This window comes from Bos javanicus, chromosome 18, assembly GCF_032452875.1.
Source record: "Bos javanicus breed banteng chromosome 18, ARS-OSU_banteng_1.0, whole genome shotgun sequence".
Lineage (NCBI taxonomy): Eukaryota > Metazoa > Chordata > Mammalia > Artiodactyla > Bovidae > Bos > Bos javanicus.
Window position 1 is genome coordinate 50,448,452 of NC_083885.1, and position 18,289 is coordinate 50,466,740.

At 52.1% G+C, this 18,289-nt stretch overlaps 1 protein-coding gene across 1 annotated transcript; it reads left to right on the forward strand.

Moving 5' to 3' along the window:
- The first annotated feature begins 2,381 nt into the window (after window positions 1-2,381).
- On the forward strand, window positions 2,382-16,441 carry LOC133230634 (cytochrome P450 2S1). Its single transcript, XM_061388355.1, has 9 exons — window positions 2,382-2,859; window positions 4,234-4,399; window positions 6,654-6,803; window positions 7,561-7,721; window positions 7,864-8,043; window positions 10,361-10,502; window positions 11,970-12,157; window positions 14,839-14,980; window positions 15,074-16,441. The coding sequence occupies exons 1-9, from the start codon at window positions 2,686-2,688 to the stop codon at window positions 15,253-15,255; spliced, it is 1,485 nt and encodes a 494-aa protein (XP_061244339.1). The 5' UTR covers window positions 2,382-2,685; the 3' UTR covers window positions 15,256-16,441.
- The last annotated feature ends 1,848 nt before the right edge of the window (window positions 16,442-18,289 follow it).

Here is an 18,289-nt window from a genome sequence, read left to right on the forward strand (position 1 = left end):
GTGTCTACTGTATGTTTTAAAGTTTCCCTAATAAAACGCTAAATGAAAATGCAAAGCAAACAGAGTAACTTCCTGCTAGACACCCTTCCACTGCTTCCCCTTTCATTAGAAATAAAACACAAAATCTTTTCCGTGATGTCCCTGTCAACCTCAACATCCTTATCCCCTACATTCAATCTGTGATGACACAGACATTTATTGAGCATCTACTCTATGCCAGGGACTGCCCCAGATGCTGGAGTACATCATGGATCTGATACTATAACTGTCTTCTGCCTGGAGGACCCCATTCCCTCGGCTGGCCTCTGAGATTCCTTAAATTGTCTTGATTTGCAAGTTTATTTACACAGGGGTAGGTGCTCTGAGTCTATGGGGTCGCACAGAGTCGGACACGACTGAAGCGACTTAGCAGTAGCAGCAGCAGGTGCTCTGAGAGGGCACGGTTCTCTCTGTTACTCATGGCTGCACCGGCAAAGTCTTATTTACAATTAGACCGCAGTAACAATTAGTCAGAAGAATATTAGCTTTGCATTTGTTTAATATTTGCTATATATGCACCTGGCCCTGTTTTAAGCTATGTACACACATACGTGGTGGCTCAGACAGTAAAGAGTGCGGGACACCCGGCTTCCATCCCTGGGTCCCCTGGAGGATCCCCTGGAGAAGGAAATGGTAACTCACTCCAGTATTCTTGCCTGGAAAATCCCATGGACAGAGGAGCCTTGCAGGCTACAGTCCATGGGGTCACAAAGAGTTGGACACAACTGAGAGACTTCACTTTCCCTTTTTCACACACATCCCTATCTTTTTATTTTCTTTTATGTTTGGCCTCTTATTTGTGAGATCGTATTTCCCGGAACAGGGATTGAACAGGGGCCCTTGGGAGTGAGAGCCCAGAGTCCTCACCACTGGACCACCAGGGAATTCCCACACTTAACCTATTTAATTCTAAAACAGATCCCCATTTTACAGATGAGTTAACAGAGTCACGGAGAAGTTAGGCTGTGAACTCAAGTAGTCTGGCTTTAGACATCATGGTTCTAACCACTGTGCTATACTGTGAAGTGAATGAATAGTTTAGTCAATCATTCAGACTGGCCTGAGTTCAAATTCTAGTTGAGCCCTTTTGTTAGCTGTGTGGCCTAAGGCTCTCTGAACCTAGATTCTTTATTTTTTTTTGTTCGTTCTGTTAACTAATTAATTTTTATTGAAGTACGGTTGATTTACAATGTCGTGTTAATTTCAGGTGTACAGCAGTGATTCCGTTACACATGCCCATTTACATACATATATATGTGTATAATTAATATATGTAGATATACATGTGTCTATATATACACATACATATTTATATGTATATATAAATACATAATATATATATAGGTACACATGTATATATATATTTCCTTTTTCAGATTCTTCTCCATTATAGTTTATTACAAGATATTGAGTATAGTTCCAGGTGATATACAGTAGGTCCCTGTTGGTTATGTATTTTATATATATGTGTATATATTTATACACATATATATAAATATACTGGAGAAGGCAATGGCACCCCACTCCAGTACTCTTGCCTGGAAAATCCCATGGACGGAGGAGCCTGGTAGGCTGCAGTCCATGGGGTCACTTCCCTAAGAGTCGGACACGACTGAGCGACTTCACTTTCACTTTTCTCTTTTCATGCACTGGAGAAGGAAATGGCAACCCACTCCAGTATTCTTGCCTGGAGAATCCCAGGGACGACGGAGCCTGGTGGGCTGCCCTCTATGGGGTCGCACAGAGTCGTACAGGACTGAAGCAACTTAGCAGTAGCAGCAGCAGGTGCTCTGAGAGGGCAAGGTTCTCTCTGTTACTCATGGCTGCACCGGCAAAGTCTCATTTACAATTAGACCGCAGTAACAGTCAGGGAAGCCCAAATATATATGTACATGTGTATATATATATTTTTTCCTTTTTCAGATTCCTTTCCATTCAGTTCAGTTCAGTTCAGTCACTCAGTCGTGTCCGACTCTTTGCGACCCCATGAATTGCAGCACGCCAGGCCTCCCTGTCCATCACCAACTCCCGGAGTTTACTCAAACTCACGTCCATCGAGTCGGTGATGCCATCCATTACAGGTTATTAAAAGACACTGAGCATAGTTCCCTGTGCTATACAGTAGGTCCTTGTTGGTTATGTATTTTATATATTGTTAAATGTCCCGTCCCCTCCTCCTAGTTCATGGTGAAGATGTAAGATGCTGGAGGAAACCGGCTCAGAATCACCACACAAGCCCGCACACGAGCACACACACGCAGATAGCAGTGAGGAAGGAGGTAGGGCAGGGTCGCCGCCAGGCACTAGGGTGTGGCCTCCGGGAGGCGGCCAAAGTCTCCGGCTTGCAGGTTCCTCCCGTGGGTCCACGCCCTACCTGGGGAGCGGGGAGCGGTCTCCGCCCCCTCGAACCTGGGGGACCTAGAACCGTTGGGGAGTGTGTCCCCGACACCAGGCGGCGGTGGTCGTCTGGGAGAAAGAAATCCGGCGGCGGGGAGAGAATCCCGCCCGCATGCAACGGGAGAGGCTCCGGCCCCGCCTCCCTCGGCAGGATTCCGGCGGGGAGGGAGGGAGCCGCCCCGCCCCCGCCCCCGACGAGCCGGGCCACGTGGGGCGTCTGAGAACCGGAGAAGCCGCAGACCTGCAGAGATGGAGGCGGCGGGCACCTGGGCTCTGCTGCTGCTGCTTCTCCTCCTGGTGGTGACGCTGGTTCTGCCTGCGACCTGGGACCGAGGCCACCTGCCCCCGGGGCCCACGCCGCTGCCGCTGCTGGGCAACCTCCTGCAGCTCCGGCCCGGGGCGCTCTACCTGGGGCTCCTGCGGGTGAGCGGCCGCGCGACGTCCCGGCTAGAGGAGAGCGGGTGGGAGGGGTGCCAGGGCCAAGAGACGCGAGGGGACCCCAAACCGGGAGACCACGCAGAGAGGCCCTTGAGTATCCTAGAAGATGCAGGCGAAGGGGCTACGGATGCCCCGGGATGGGGTGGGAGTAAGGGTCCCGGGCTGAGATAGTTGAGGGAGTGATGGTGAGAAAGGAGGCTAAGGTGGGGATGGCACCAGGAGAGGCAGAGAATCCTGGAGAGAGTGTGAGGGGTCGGAAGCAGGATCCAGAGTAGCAGGGGTCCCGGGTTAGAGAGACTGGGAGAATCCTAGGAAGGTTGGAGCGGGGTGCAGGGAACCGGAGCTGAGACAAGAGACCTCAAGCAGAAGAGACCGTGGTGGCTTGTCCCACTGGGAGAGGTATCGGGGAGATACAGGTGAGTCTCCTGAGGAGGGAGCAGAGAGTGAAAAGAAGGTGTGCCACCCCCCCCCCACCCCCCCACCTCCCCCCCGCCCCTCACGCGGGGGAGTTGGAGGCTGGAGGATTCCAGGAATCTGTCTGCCCAGACTGATGGGGATACGGGCTGGAGGCTGGTGGGGGGGGCGGGGCTGGTCGGGGGGGGGGGGTGGGGGGTGGGGGGTGGGGGGGTGGGGGGTGGGGGGGTGGGGGGTGGGGGGTGGGGGGTGGGGGGGTGGGGGGTGGGGGGGTGGGGGGGGGTGGGGTGGGAGAATACGTGGAACTCAGCTAGGAGGGAACTGGAAGCTCCTGGGAAGGAGAAAGTGGGGGAGAGAAAGAAGGCTGGGGTGGCCCCAACCTTTTCAGGGTCGGGGGGAAGAGAGGAAAGGCCAGAGGTTCCCCATTCTGGGGTCCTCCGTACAAGGCAAGGCCGCCAAAGGTCTTGTTTGAAAAGAGATAGTGCTGGTGCTTGGTGATATCTGCTCCCAGAATTTGAGTATTTAGCAGTGACTCAAAGTTTAGTATTTAGTCAGTTTTTTGGGGGGAGTGGGGATTAAGGAAGCCCACCGTTATCATCCATGCCCATTTTTGCCGCTATATGTCTGAGTTGTGGGAGTAATGGTGGGTCTTGGGTCATCCTGGCATCAGAAGTTAGGGCTCTGCAGGGTAAGGGGATGGGGACCAGAGAGTGTGTTGGGTGATGGAGTTTGGGGATGGAGAGCTTTTGGGGGCAGGGGGCTGGGAGCCTGGTACAAAACAAGAACTGAATCTCCCAAAGGCACTATTTCCATTTGGGGTAAGGCAGAAGCAGAAGGGGTTCCTCTTAGGTGGTTCATCCAGAGACAAGGGGTCGCGATGGAGACAGACTTTGAGAGGCAGCAGCCTGCCCCGCATCACTCACGCTCCTTGCTCCCTGCTCCCAGCTGAGTAAGAAGTACGGACCAGTGTTCACCGTGTACCTGGGACCCTGGCGGCGCGTGGTGGTCCTGGTTGGGCATGAGGCTGTGCAGGAGGCCCTGGGAGGTCAGGCCGAGGAGTTCAGCGGGCGGGGGACGGTGGCAACGCTGGACGGGACCTTTGATAGCCACGGTGAGTCACAAGGGGAGCTGGAGGCTGCTGGGTCCCTTCACTCAGAGCCTGCCACCATTTATTGGCCTGTGGCCTTCTGTGCGTGGTTCAGGGTCTCTGGGCCTGTTTCCTCATTTGTAAAATGGAATGATAACAGTGCCTATTACCTATTACTGAAGGTTGCTCAAAGTCAGCACTCATTAGTTATCTGGTTGTAGTAGAGTTATTGCTGCTCCAGGGGAAGCCACAGGGTTGGGAGGAAAAGGGAGAGCGTTTGAGACACTGGGAATTAGTGGGCAAACTCTCAAAATGTACAAACGAGTCTCTGTGTTAAGATTGAAAGCAGGAGGCCAGTGCTGGGTGCTCCAGGGAACATAGCAGTGAATAAACAGCCTCGGCCCTGCTTTCCCAGAGCGCACAGGTCAGGAGGAGACAGACTTGTCACTAGATAGTGACAGTCCAGAAAGATCAGGGCTGGCCTGCAGGAAGCCCTGGGACTGGTGGAATCGGAGGAGGCACCTGGCCCAGCCTGTCCAGGAGGTCTTCCTGAAAGATGGGGAGTCTGAGCTGAGACTCAGGGTTAGGGGAACAGTGTTTCAGGCAGAGAGACCAGCACCTACAAAAGCACAAAGGTGAGATGAGCATGCATTCATCGACTGACAACTTTTCATTACACCTGGCTGGGTACTGGGAACACAGCAGTAACAAATGTAATGACATGTTTTACTGTGGAAGTGATGAGCTGTGTGAGAAGACAATGGAGGGAGAGACTAGATTTCTAAAGCCAGGTGGTGCTAGTGGTAAAGAACCCCCCTGCCAATACAGGAGACGCCAGAGACTCAGGTTCGATTCCTGGGTTGGGAAGATCCCCTGGCGGAGGAAATGACAAGCCAGTATTCTTGTCTGGAAAATTTCATGGACAGAGGAGCCTGAAGGGCTACAGTCCATGGGGTTGCAAAGAGTCAAACATGACTGAGTATGCATGCACAGTCCTGAAAGCAGAACAGAGTGGACCTTTACTGGCCACAGGAGCAGAGGGAGTTGAGGGGAGAATGGAAGGAATCAGGGAAGGCTTCCTAGAGCAGGTGACATTTAAGCTGAGACCTCAAGGCTGAGTGGAGTTAGTTCAGTGAGGAGGAAGAGGTGAGTGGTCCAGGCAGAGGAAACAGCAGGGGCAGAGGCAGAGGGGACATGCTGACACCTTTGAGGAAGTGAGAAAAGGCCAGTGTGGGTGTATGAGGAACAAAGCTGGAGACATCTGCGGAGCCTGATCATGCAGAGCCTGAGTCAAGCCAGACTTTGGGTTTTCCAGGAAAAGAACAGAGTCAGAGTCAGAAAGGTCCTCTGGTTCCTGTGTGGGAGTCCAGAGAGGGGCTTGGGCTGGACCAGGGCTGGGGTCGTGGAGTGGGGAGGGGAGGTGGTCGGGAAAGGAATGCAGGACTCTGGGCAGGGAATGGGACGCTCGGTGGCTGAGCCAAGGAGAGATGCTGAGGCCAGTGTGGGGCCCAGTGGAGGGATGGATGGGCAGGGGACATCCAGAAGGAGGCATCCAGGAGGCCACTGTAGGCTGGCATTCTACAAGTGGAAACAGCTCAGAACAGGGAAGGGTCTGTCCAGAGCAAGTCTCTTGGATAAAGACGAAAACAGTGCAATTCCTTCCTCCTCCTTCCCTGGACCCAATGCCCATGCATGCATGCTAAGTCACTTCAGTCATGTCCGACTCTTTGGAACCCTATAGACTGTAGCCCGCCAGGCTCCTCTGTCCTCTGTCCATGGGATTCTCCAGCAAATAATACTAGAGTGGATTGCCATTTCCTTCTCCAAGGGATCTTCCCAACCCAGGGATCGAACCCGCCTCTCTTATATGTCCTGGATTGGCAGACAGGTTCTTTACCGCTTGGGCCAGCTGAGAAGACCTGCATAAATGTTAAGATAGATAGATAGAAGGGTGGGAGGGAGGGAGAAAGAGGAAGAGGAAGGAAGGATAAATGGATGGGTGGGTGAATAGAGGAATAAAAAGATGGATAGAGAGAAGAAAGGAAGACATCTTCATTCACCTTGGTGAATTATCCGGAGTCTGGATAATCCCCGTTAATGACTCCCCAGGAGGTCAGCCTCTGATGCAAGGTTTGGCACTGACGGAGCACCTCCTGAGTCCTCCTCCCTGGACTAGGCTCATATGGACTCAGGACAGGGCACCTCCCTGGGAGGAAGGGAGGAGTCCTGGGGATCAGGGGGAGGGCCAGTCCCTCCTTGAGCCTAGCTGTCTGTGCAGGGGTGTTCTTCTCCAACGGGGAGCGATGGAGGCAGCTGAGGAAGTTCACCACAGTGGCCCTGCGGGACCTAGGCATGGGGAAGAGAGAAGGCGAGGAGCTGATCCAGGCGGAGGCCCAATGTCTGGTGGAGGCGCTGCAGGGGACAAAAGGTCAGCAGGGCGTCGGACTGTGGCAGGAACTTCTTCCCTGAGGGCCAGGCTGGGCGCTCTGTTTACTCCGCCTCTGTCTTCCTCCACCTTTCATCCGCCCTGCTGTCTCCCTGAGGGCCCGTGTCCCTGGCACTGCCATGTCACTCTTTCTGCCTCTTCTTTTTCTCTGTGTGTGCTCAAGTCATGTCAGACTCTTTGTGACCCTGTGGACTATAGCCCGCCAAGCTCCTCCATCCATGGGATTCTCCAGGCAAGAATACTGGAGCAGGTTGCCACATCCTCCTCTAATAGATCTTCCCGACCCAGGGATTAAACCTGCATCTCCTTCATCTCCCGCCCTGGAAGGTGGAATCTTTACCACTGGGCCACCTTTCTCTATTTTTCTGTTATTCTCTCCTGTAAGTCTATCTCTCACTCTCTCTCTCTTTTTCCCCCTGGCCAAGCCAAGCCAAGTGGCATGTGGGATCTAGTTCTCTGATCACCCCTGCAGTGAGAGTGCAGAATCTTCGCCACTGGACCCCCAGGGAATACCCCATGTCCAGCTCTCCTTCCCAGTCTGTCTCTCTCAGTATCTCTCTTTCACTGACTCTGTCTCCCTATCTCTCTCTATCTCAATCTGCTGTCTCTGTCTCCCTCTGTGCCTGTCTCTTTCCGGTGCTGTTGAGCCCCTATTCCATCTTTGTGGACCAGCTCTGCCCAAGTCAGTTCTGCTCTGCCTGTCTCCATCACAGCCTCCCCGCTGTCCCCCCCTCCCCAGGACGGCCATTTGACCCCTCCCTGCTGCTGGCCCAGGCCACCTGCAACATCATCTGCTCCCTAGTCTTCGACCTCCGCCTCCCCTACGACAATGAGGAGTTCCAGGCTGTGGTCCGGGCGGCTGGTGGCATCGCCGTGGGGGTCAGCTCCCCGTGGGGCCAGGTAAGTGGCTGGGACCCCTCTCTGGCCACCTTCCCCAAAGGCTCCTGCCTGCCTCTTCCAGGTAACCCCAGAGCGCCCTGTCCACCTGCCCCTCCACCCTGGTGCAGGGCCCCCATGGAAACAGCTGTTGTTCTCCCCACAGACCTACGAGATGTTCTCCCGGTTCCTACAGCGCCTCCCGGGCCCCCACACGCAGCTCCTCGGCCACTTGGGCACCGTGGCCGCCTTCGCCGCCCAGCAGGTGTGGCAGCACAAGGGGAGCCTGGGCACCTCAGGCCCCGTGCACGATCTCGTGGATGCCTTCCTGCTGAAGATGGCAAAGGTGGGGAAGGTTAGGGTTGGGGGGCCTCCTGGCCGGCCCCCATCCGGGTGGTGCAGCTGGGACGCTCTGTCACCCTCCCTCTTTCTCTCTGCACGTCCCTCTGTGAATGCAGGTCTGAGTCCCTTGCATCTTCTGCCTCCAACCTCAGCTCCCTGCCCAGGCCTCAAGCCCCTTGACCTGCTGCTGTCAACCCTGACCGTCACTTCCCCACACCCACACAGGACAGTTCCTATCAATTACAATGGTTTACTTACGAAACCTTGCAATAGAAAATTACACTAAGAAAGTCCTCTTTATTAATTGAGAACAACCAGCATATGAGAAAATTCGCAGTACGATGACCCCTGTGGAAATAACTAGTTTTTAATTGTACACACTTTGCAATTAGGGGAGATATTCAGGGCCACAGTCTTTGAATACATGCAGCCACCCTGTTCATGGAGAGAGAGGAATTTTTTTCTTAACTCTGTGGCCCTACTTCTTTTTTTTTTTTTTGCCATGCCACTCAGTTTGTGGGATCTTAGTTCCCCGACTGGGAATTGAACCCAGGCCCTCAGCAATGAAAGTATGGAGCCCTAACCACTGAACTGCCAGGGAATTCCCATTTCCTTTCATTTTTTGAATTAAAAAGATTTAATTATATTTGAGATGAACAGATATTACTGTATATAAAATAGATAAACAGATAGATAAACTGTATAGTACAGGGAAGTATATTTAATGTCTTGTAATAACCTATAATGGAAGAGTTTGAAAAAGAATATATATAGTATGATTATATACATTCTGTATACAATCTGTATACATTCTGTATACAATCTGTATAACTCTGCTGTAGACTGGAAACATCATAAGTCAACCAGACTTCTGTAAAAAACTAAAATGTAAAAATTTTGGAAGTTCTCTGGTGGTCCAGTTGTTGGGACTCCATGCTTTTGCTGCCTAGGTTCGATTCCTGGTCAGGGAACTAGGAGCCCACAAACTGTGTGGCATGATCAAAAAAAAAAAAAAAATGAAGTATACAGTTTAGTAGTGTTAGATATTACGTCATCACCACCCATCGCCAAAACTCTGTTCAGCCAGCAAAACTGAAATTCTGTACTCATTAAAAGATAGCTCCCCCTTCTTCCCTCCTCCAGCCCCCAGCCATCCCCTTCTACATTTTTTCTCTATGAATTTGACTACTCTAGGCACCTCATGTGTGTGTGTTAGTAGCTAAATTGTGTCCGAATCTTTGTGATCCTATGGATTATAGCCTGTAGGGCTCCTCTGTCCATGCAGTTCTCCAGACAAAAATACGGGAGTGGGTAGCCATTCCCTTCTCCAGGGGAGCTTCCTGACCCGGGGATCGGACCCAGGTCTCCCACAGCAGGCGGATGCTTCACCATCTGAGCCACCAGCATTTGTCTTTTTGTGGCTTATCTCACTTAGCGTAATGTCCTCAGGATTCATTATCGCTGTACCTCGTGACAAGATTTCCCTCCTTATTAAGGCTGAATTGTATAAATATAGCACATTTTCTTTATCCATTCATCCATTGGTGGACACTTGGATTACTTCCACCTTTTGGCTAATGTGAATAATGCTGTGATGAACATGGGGTGTGCAAATGTCCTTCGAGATCCTGCTTTCTATTTATTTCTTGCTTTCTACTCTTTTGAATAAATCCCCAGAAATGGAATTGCTAGATCACATGGTAATCCTGTTTGTAGCTTTGGAGGTACAGCAGTCTATACCATTTACCATAATAGCTGCACCCTGCTTTTTTTTTTTTTTTTGGCTGCACTGGGTCTTCATTGCTGCGCTTGAACTTTCTCTAGTTGCGGTGAGCAGGGGCTACTTTTCTTTGTGGAACACGGGCTTCTCACTGCGGTGGCTTCTCTCGTTGCAGAGCATGGGCTTTAGGAGTGTGGGCTCAGTAGTTGTGGTGCACAGGCTTAGTTGCTCTGCAGCATGTGGGATCTTCCCGGACCCATGTTCACTGAGTTGGCAGTCAGGTTCTTAACCACGGGGCCACCAGGGAAGTCCCTGCTGCACCCTTTCATATGTCCCCTTGGTGATAGGGGTTCCGGTTTCTCCACATCCTCATCAACACTTGTCATTTTCTGTTTGGGTTTTTTTAATCATAGCCACTCTTTCATTTTTAAACCATTTCAAGCCAACAGAAGTAATGTCAAGACCCGACTTTCCCATACATTTTATTTAAACTCCCTGACAAAGCTTTTCACTTGCGGCCTTATGCCCTACACGTGGCTGTGCTGGGTCTCTTCTGCCTGCATCCCGTGTTGTCTGAGTCCCTCTGCTTGGTTTCTCCTAGGAGAAGCAAGACCCAAACACAGAATTCACCGCCAAGAACCTGCTGATGACGGTCGTGTATCTGCTGTTTGCCGGGACAGTGACGGTCAGCACCACGATCCGCTACACCCTGCTGCTCCTGCTGAAATACCCTCAGGTCCAAGGTAGGAGCCTTCTCCACCAGCCAGGCCCCGGGAACAGGAGGGAGGGCTCGAGAAGAAGAATGTTCAGGAGAGTGGGCAGTCTGAGCCAGAGCATGGAGCCGAGAATGAGCCCGGACATCCAGGGTGTCTGAGGAGCGGGAAGTTTGGGGACTGCCGCTGCAGCCCGAGGCACAGTGAAATGAGAAAGGAGGCAAGAGATGTCTCCGGCCTTGCTGCCTTGGTAGTACATTGTACGCCTAACCCTGAGCAGTGGGGAGCCATGGAGGGCTGTTGAGCAGGGGAGGGCAAGGTCAAATTAGCATTTTAGAAAAATGTTTTGGTCTGTCATGAAGAAGTAGGTTGTAGAGTATGAAAGAGGATGCCAGGAGGTCAGGGTGGAGCCAGGGCAGGGACCTGGGTGGGAGAGAACAGGGCTGTGCCAGGCTGTGAAGAGGGAAGAGGGGGCCTGGTAGGCAGGTGGTAGAGGATGACAAGGGAGGGAGGTGTCCAGGGACAGGCCCAGGGCTCTGGCCAGGGGATGGGGGAGCCGTGAGGCCACCCTGAGATGGGGGCAGAGGGATGAGGAGCTATTTCAGGGGAGACGCTGAGGCCGTGCGTGCGTGCTCAATTGCTCAGTCGTGCCCAACTCTTTGCAGACTGTAGCCCGCCAGGCTCCTCTGTCCATGGAATTTCCCAGGGAAGAATACTGGGGCAGGATGCCATTCTTCTTCCAGGGGATCTTTCCAGCACAGGGGTCGAACTTGAGCCTCCTACGTTGGCAGGCAGGTTCTTTACCTCCGAGCTACTGGGGAAGCCCCATTTGGAGACAGTTTGAGTGTGAGGAGCCTGGGACCACCAGGGGGAGGCATCCAACCCGGGTCAGAACTGAAGATAAAAAACAAACTGGGGTTATCAGAGCACAGGCAAGACCTGAAGCTGTGTTAGTGAGGGAGGGCAAGGAATGTGCCCCAAGGCACTGCAGCATTTCAGGGGGAGGCCACTCCATCAAATGCCATCGAGCGAGTGGGATGGGATGACAGGGAAGCTGGGACCTGGTGGCCTTGGTGGTCAGCTGCGATTTCAGCTCACCAGGCCTCAGTGTCCTTATCTGGGAAATGGGGCTATGTAATGGCTCCCCCACCACCACAGGATTGCTGTGGGAATTGGACGAAAAGAGACGTGATGCCCAGCACACGGGATGTCTGGGCTGTGGAGGGCCAGAGGACTCTCCCTCCCTGCCCGCCAGCCTCACCCCTAACCATAACTGATCAAGAAGATGGGAGTTCCCTGGTGGTCCAGCAGTTAGGAGGCCACGCTTTCACTGCCAAGGGCTTGGGTCCGATCCCTGGTCAGGAAACTAAGATTTGGGCAGCACAGCTAAATAAATAAATAAAAGTTTTAAGAAGAAGAAGAAGGTGAGATGTCCAAGGGGAGATCACAGGACCCGGCCCAGCCTTTGACCTCCAATTTTCCTCTTCTTGCGTGCAGAGCGTGTGCAGGAGGAGCTGATGCGAGAGCTGGGGGCCGGCCAGAGGCCAAGCCTGGGGGACCGAGCCCGCCTCCCCTACACGGATGCAGTTCTGCATGAGGCGCAGCGGCTGCTGGCGCTGGTACCCATGGGAATACCCCGAGCCCTCACCAAGACCACCCGCTTCCGGGGGTACACCCTGCCACAGGTAGGTTTTCCCATCAGCCAGACGCAGCGGCTATCTCTCCCCTGAGCCTTGGGTCCGAGCCGCTCGCTGTCTTTGTTTCTGGATCTTGGTCTGGTTTTCTGTGTCTTCGTCTTCCTCCTCTCTGTCTCTCCTCTCTGGATGACATCTTCCTCTCTTTTTCTGTCCTTGTCTCTGCACCTCTGTTGCCTTCTGTGTACATCTTCTCTTGCATTTTGACGCCCTCTCTGAGCCTGTTTGCCCATGTGTCCAATGGATCCTAATTCTTTGTTGTTCAGTCGCTAAGTGGAGTCTGACTCTTTGCGACCCCACAAACTGCAGCCCACCAGGCTTCTCTGTGCCCCGCTATTCTGCCTCCTTCCAGTTGTGGCTGAGACAAGCAGATAAGGTGACAGGCAGGGAAGCAAGTTGAGAACTGAGGGCCAACGGAGGCCTCTCGCCTCCACCCTCCCCATTCCCCTCCTCGCTGCAAAGGCAATCAGGCTCTCCTTCCCTCCACACCTACACACTTAGTTCCTGCCCCTTCATTTGAGAACAACTCACAGCTAGCGCCACCAGGGGGCGACATCTCCCTGGAAACCGCAAGTGCCTTTCTGGCAAGCTGCTCCTTGAGTTCGTTGTAGAATCCAACTCAAAGCAGTTAGAATCCAGTCCTGCTGTTTTCTAGCTGAGACATGGAGCAAATCACTTCGCCCTCCATCTACTTCTCTGCTAAATCGGAAACAATAATATTATCAATTTGAAATTGTAAGGAATCTGTGACATGACACTTGTGAAACACCAAATGAGAGACTTCCCCAGTGGTTCAGTGGTTAAGACCCCCAAACTTCCAATGCAGGGGGCACAGGTTCAATCCCTGGTAGGGGAAGTAAGGTCCCACATGCCATGTGGCGTGGCCAAAAAGAAAAACCCCAAAACACCAAATGAGATGTGCAGGAAGTGGGGCTCCTACGTACCCCACAGCAGCAACTATTACCAAAGCAACGACCATTGCAACTACAATAACTACGATAATGGCAACAGCAGTTACAGGCATCAGTGATCGAGGACCTGCTCTGTGCCAGATATTATTCTAAACGCTTTGCGCGTATTACCTTATTTAACCTTCGGAGCAACACTATAGCTTTATCATGCCCACTTTACAGATGCGGAAACTGAGCCCTGAGAGGTTAGATTTGCCAAGCTCACCCAGCCTGTGAGCAATAGGGTAGGATTTAAGCCCAGAGCCTATGCTTTAACCATTGCTATCTGTCTTTGTCTTCTTTTTTTTAATCTCTTTTCTGAACAGCGACAGTATGACCTTCTCCTCAGTGCTCACTCAACCTTCCCAATTCAGAGCCCCAGTAGCCAGTATCCTTAATAAAGGAGGTCCCTCACCCTCTCCTCAGATTCCCAACCTTCGTTCACCCTCCACCATAGTCTTGGGAACACGGGGACTCTGATCTCAGCTGAAGGGGCTGCCCGTCTCCCCAAATCCGAGCAGGGGGATGCCTTCGTGGACAGCCCTCACTCACCCACCTTTCACCTTCAGAAAACCATAGTGGCAGAAAGCTGGACTCTGAGCTAAGTGGCTTAGGATAGCCACAGCTTAATCACAGTGTACCCTCAAGGTATAATAACAAATGTAAAAATAATAAACTCTGCCAAAGCCATGTCCAGATGTTTGCCTCAAGCAAGTTGCTTAAGATCTCTGAGCCTTTGTTTTCCCATCTTTTTTTTTTTTTGGTTGCGCAACTTGCAACTATTAATAGCTCCCTGACCAAGGATCAAACCTATGTCCCCTGCAGTTGAAGCACAGAGTCCTAACCATTGGACTGCCAGGGAAGTCCCCCATCTTTAAAATAGGGATCATATTAATAACTGTTCCCTGGACTTGTTAAATGAAGAAGGAAATGGCAACCCACTCCAGTACTCTTGCCGGGAAAATCCCATGGACAGAGGAGCCTGGCGGGCTATAGTCCATGGGGTCGCAAAGAGTCAGATACGCCTGAGCACTCACACATACCTGCAGACTTGTTAAAAAGATTTAGTAAGTTTGTGTATCTTTGTGAGTAAGTATAATATGTGTATATAGTATATACGAGGTAATATATGTAATACTTAATAAGATGCCTGATCCATAAAAGTACTCAGTAAACATGATGCTGCTATGTTTTGTGAGTCAGTTTCCCCAGACTCCAGACTGCTGTGTTCTGCCCTCAGGAACTGAAAACCTGGGGGGGTGAGAGATATTTGTAGTTTGGGGTGTTTTTTATATTTTTTTATGTCCCCACTGTTTTCCAAGAGCTTAGGGGCCAGAATTTTGGAGGGAGGGCGGGGTTGGGGGGGCGCTGTACTGGGTCTTCGTTACGGCGTATAGGCTTCTCTAGTTGCCCCTCGGCATGCAGGATCTTCGTTCCCCAACAAATGTCCCCTGCGTTGGAAGGCAGATTCTTAGCCACTGGGCCACCAGGGGAGTCTGGATATTTGTAGCTTTGTTATGACCTCCCCTGGTGGCTCAGATGGTAAAGAATCTGCCTGCAGTGCGGGAAATCCCTGGGTCAGGAAGATTCCCTTGGAGTAGGAAACGGCAACCCACTCCAGTATTCTTGCCTGGAGAACGCCATGGACGGAGGAGCCTGGTGGGCTACAGTCTATGGGGTCGCAAAGAGTCGGACATGGCTGAGCGACTATCACCACCACAGGGCACAGAGGTCTTCCCCCTTCTTGGCTCCATCCTGCATGACCCCGCCGTCTTTGAAGAGCCCAAGGAGTTCAACCCAGGCCGATTCCTGGACGCGGATGGGAAGTTCAAGAAGCACGAGGCGTTCCTGCCCTTCTCCTTAGGTATCTTTTGGGGCCGCCCCTGCCCACTCACCAGTCCCCCTGTGCCTGGCAGGGAGAGCGGCTGGCCCAGCGCCACCTCTCTCTTCCCTCCAGGTAAGCGTGTCTGCCTCGGGGAGGGCCTGGCTCGGACCGAACTCTTCCTCCTGTTCACCGCCATCCTGCAGGCCTTCTCACTGGAGGGCCCGTGCCCGCTGGGCGCCCTGAGCCTCCAGCCGGCCATCAGTGGCCTTTTCAACATCCCCCAAGCCTTCCAGCTGCAATTCCGGCCCCGCTGACCTCCACCCCACCCCTACCTGCTGTGTGGACCGGATGACAGAGGGAGCCTTGGGAGGGTGGCAGCCTCGACGGTGGGCATGGACACGGCTGTGTCTCCAGAGCCAAATGTCTACACCACAGGCAGCCTCATTCACACCCGTGTAGGTGTATATTCACACACGTATGTTCAGCCTCCACATCTGCAGGGTCATCAGCACCCAGACACACCCACAAGAACCATAAGGCAACTGCACCACACTGCTTTCTAAAGACAGAAATTCAGCCCATCTGAAATCACGACCACATACCCAGATAACCCACCGACTCAACACACAGCACAACCACCCTGGACTCAGCCCACACGTGGGCATTCAGCTGCTGCCTTTACAACTCACGGAAATGGCCACAGTGTTTGTGGCCCTCATGCCCTCTGAGCACATCAAATTTACCGGTGCCACCGTCTCTGGGAGCCTGGAGCAGAGACCCCAGGCTGGGTCATATCACCACACACATGTTCTCAGAGAGGTATGTCCCTTGGTGACCCTACCGCTATCTAGGCATAAGAGTGTCGCCATCCACAGGCCCCCAACCCTCGAAGGACACAGCCAGCCCACGTGTGTGTGACACGAGCCTGACTGCTGGATATCTCCCCGCTAAGACACAACACAGCCTCGGGGGCTGCAGCTGCAGCCTCCTCTGCACCTTCAGCCAAGGGCATCCCCTTTGCAGGTACCCTGATCCTAAGAAGCCCCCAAATACAGACACAACCCAGTGTGCAATTGTGCACACAAGCCTGGAGACCAGGTAAAGTTGGACACACGTGGACCCCCAGGCCAGGGTAGCGCGCGCGCGCATGCGCGCACACACACACACACACACACACACACACACACACACACACGCCAGCTTATATCAGGGATTGAACCCATGTCTCTTATGTCTCCTGCATGGGCAGGCACATTCTTTGCCACTGCGCCTCCAGGGAAGGCCTAGCTAGCCTCCCCTGCTCGCCCCCCCGCCCCCACCAGCACACACACTGACCCACCGCCCTGACTGCGTCACAGTCCCAGCTAGACCCCATGGAAGGAGCCAGATTCCAGTTCCCCGTGTCAGGGAAGAGGCCAGGTCTGACGTCCTTGCCACTTGGAAGGTCCCCGTTTTGCAATAAAAGTTTGTTTCTGGCCCCGGGGCTGGGCCTAGTCTGAGTGTGACAGTGTCCATTATTGTGAGTAAGGGGTGGGGACGGGGGTCCACCCCTCCCTCGAGGCTAGGCGGGAACTGAAAAACATGGCCCCCGCCTACCCTGGCTGTTGACATCAGTAGCAGATGTGGAGGTTGGGGGGAGGGGAGCTGTCCTGGGCCTCACTTCCGGTGAGGCTGGCGGGGGGAGGGGCAGGACTGGGGGGCGGGGGCTTGGGGCGGTGGGGGGACCTCAGTTTGGGACAGCCCGAAGGTGACCGCCCAGCACCCTGGGCACCCTCCCAAACTGAAAGCAGATGCTGAAACACAAACCCTACCCTTCAGTCTGGCCTCTCCTGCCACCCCTTCCCTCCCTTCTCTTCACAAGGGAGCCAGAAGCATCTTTTTATTTGTCAACTATCTAGTAAGGAAGTTTTCAAATATACAGTAGTAGAGAGAATAGGACAGTGGGCCCATGACCCGGCCTCAACTTTCTGCTAATTTTATTTCTCTTACGATGATTTTAACGCCAATCTCAGAAAATGATTGAATACACATCCTAATTGGAAAAGACATTCCCCCTGCCAACGTTTTTTTTCCATTTCTTATTTTCTTTTATAAAGTCATTATGTTGGACCTGACGATTTTTTTTCTTTTAAAATATTCATTTATTTATATATTTATGGCTGTGTTGGGTCTTAACTTCGGCACGCCAGCTCTTCATTGCAGCATGCGGGCTTCTCGCTAGTTGTGGCTCACAGGCCCAGTAGTTGAGCCTAGCTGCCCCGTTGTGGGCTTAGTTGCCGCGTGGCATGTAAGATCTTATTTCCCTGACCAGGGGTCGAACCTGAGTGCCCTGTATTACAAGTCAAATTCTTAACCACTGGGCCCACCAGGGAAGTCCCCCCTCTCCTGCAACATTTTATTATGACAGTTTTCAAACATGCAGCAAAGTTGAAGGGATTATTCGGGAACATCCGTGGGACACTACCTACATTCTCCCACCTTGGTTGCCCTGCTTCATCAGTACATTTCTATCCACCTGCCCATCCAACTCTTTTTTTTTTTTTTTAAGCATTTTAAGACAAATTGCAAAGACTTCCCTGGCAGTCTAGTGGTTAGGACTCCACCCTTCCACTGCTTGGGGTGAGGTGGGGGGAACAGGTTCGGTCCCTGGTCAGGATACTAAGATTCCACATGCCATTCGGCACAGCCAAAACAAACAAAAGGTTGCAGATATAGGCCTCTGAAAGCTTCAGCGATGCATAGATTGTTGGCTAAAGTTTTTTTTTTTAATTTTCCATGATGTCATCACTTTATTTTTTGGCTTAAGTTCTACGGAGGTAGCACAGAATAGTGATATGATAGAAAATAGAAAGACGAGACTGGGGTCACATCTTAACTTTGCCACTTTCTAGTTAATGATGCCTTCACTGAGGGTTGAGCATCTAAAAGACACACAATTTAACATGCTCCCAAAGTAGGGGGCACAAGATTGATCCCTGGCCAGGGAGCTAAGATCTCACATGCTGCATGGCATGGCCAAAGAAATAATTAAAAACGAAAACAATAAAATATGTACTTAATTTAAAGGAAGGGATGTGAAAAATTCTGGAACTTCACAGGCATAAATAACGTAACGTAAAATATATGTTACGTTCTTCGATTTATTATTATTGCTACTTTTCATGTCCTGGACAGAAGAGCCTGGTGGGCCACAGTCCATGGAGTCACAAGAGTTGGACATGACTTATTGACTGGATACTTACTCACTTTTTATGTCAGTAGGATACGAAAAGGAATGAATGAGGTTTGAGGTTTGCTCTTTTTATTTAAATTAAGGCAGCGGGGATGTCTTTGGTGGTCTAGTGACTA

What these genes read in the sequence shown, in the direction of transcription:
- LOC133230634 (XM_061388355.1), top strand. Translation starts at nt 2,686, where the DNA reads ATGGAGGCGGCGGGCACCTGGGCTCTGCTGCTGCTGCTTCTCCTCCTG. An exon ending in TCAGCTCCCCGTGGGGCCAG is followed by an intron (nt 7,722 to 7,863) that starts GTAAGTGGCTGG and finishes TTCTCCCCACAG; the next exon opens with ACCTACGAGATGTTCTCCCG. An exon ending in GGGGGTACACCCTGCCACAG is followed by an intron (nt 12,158 to 14,838) that starts GTAGGTTTTCCC and finishes TCACCACCACAG; the next exon opens with GGCACAGAGGTCTTCCCCCT.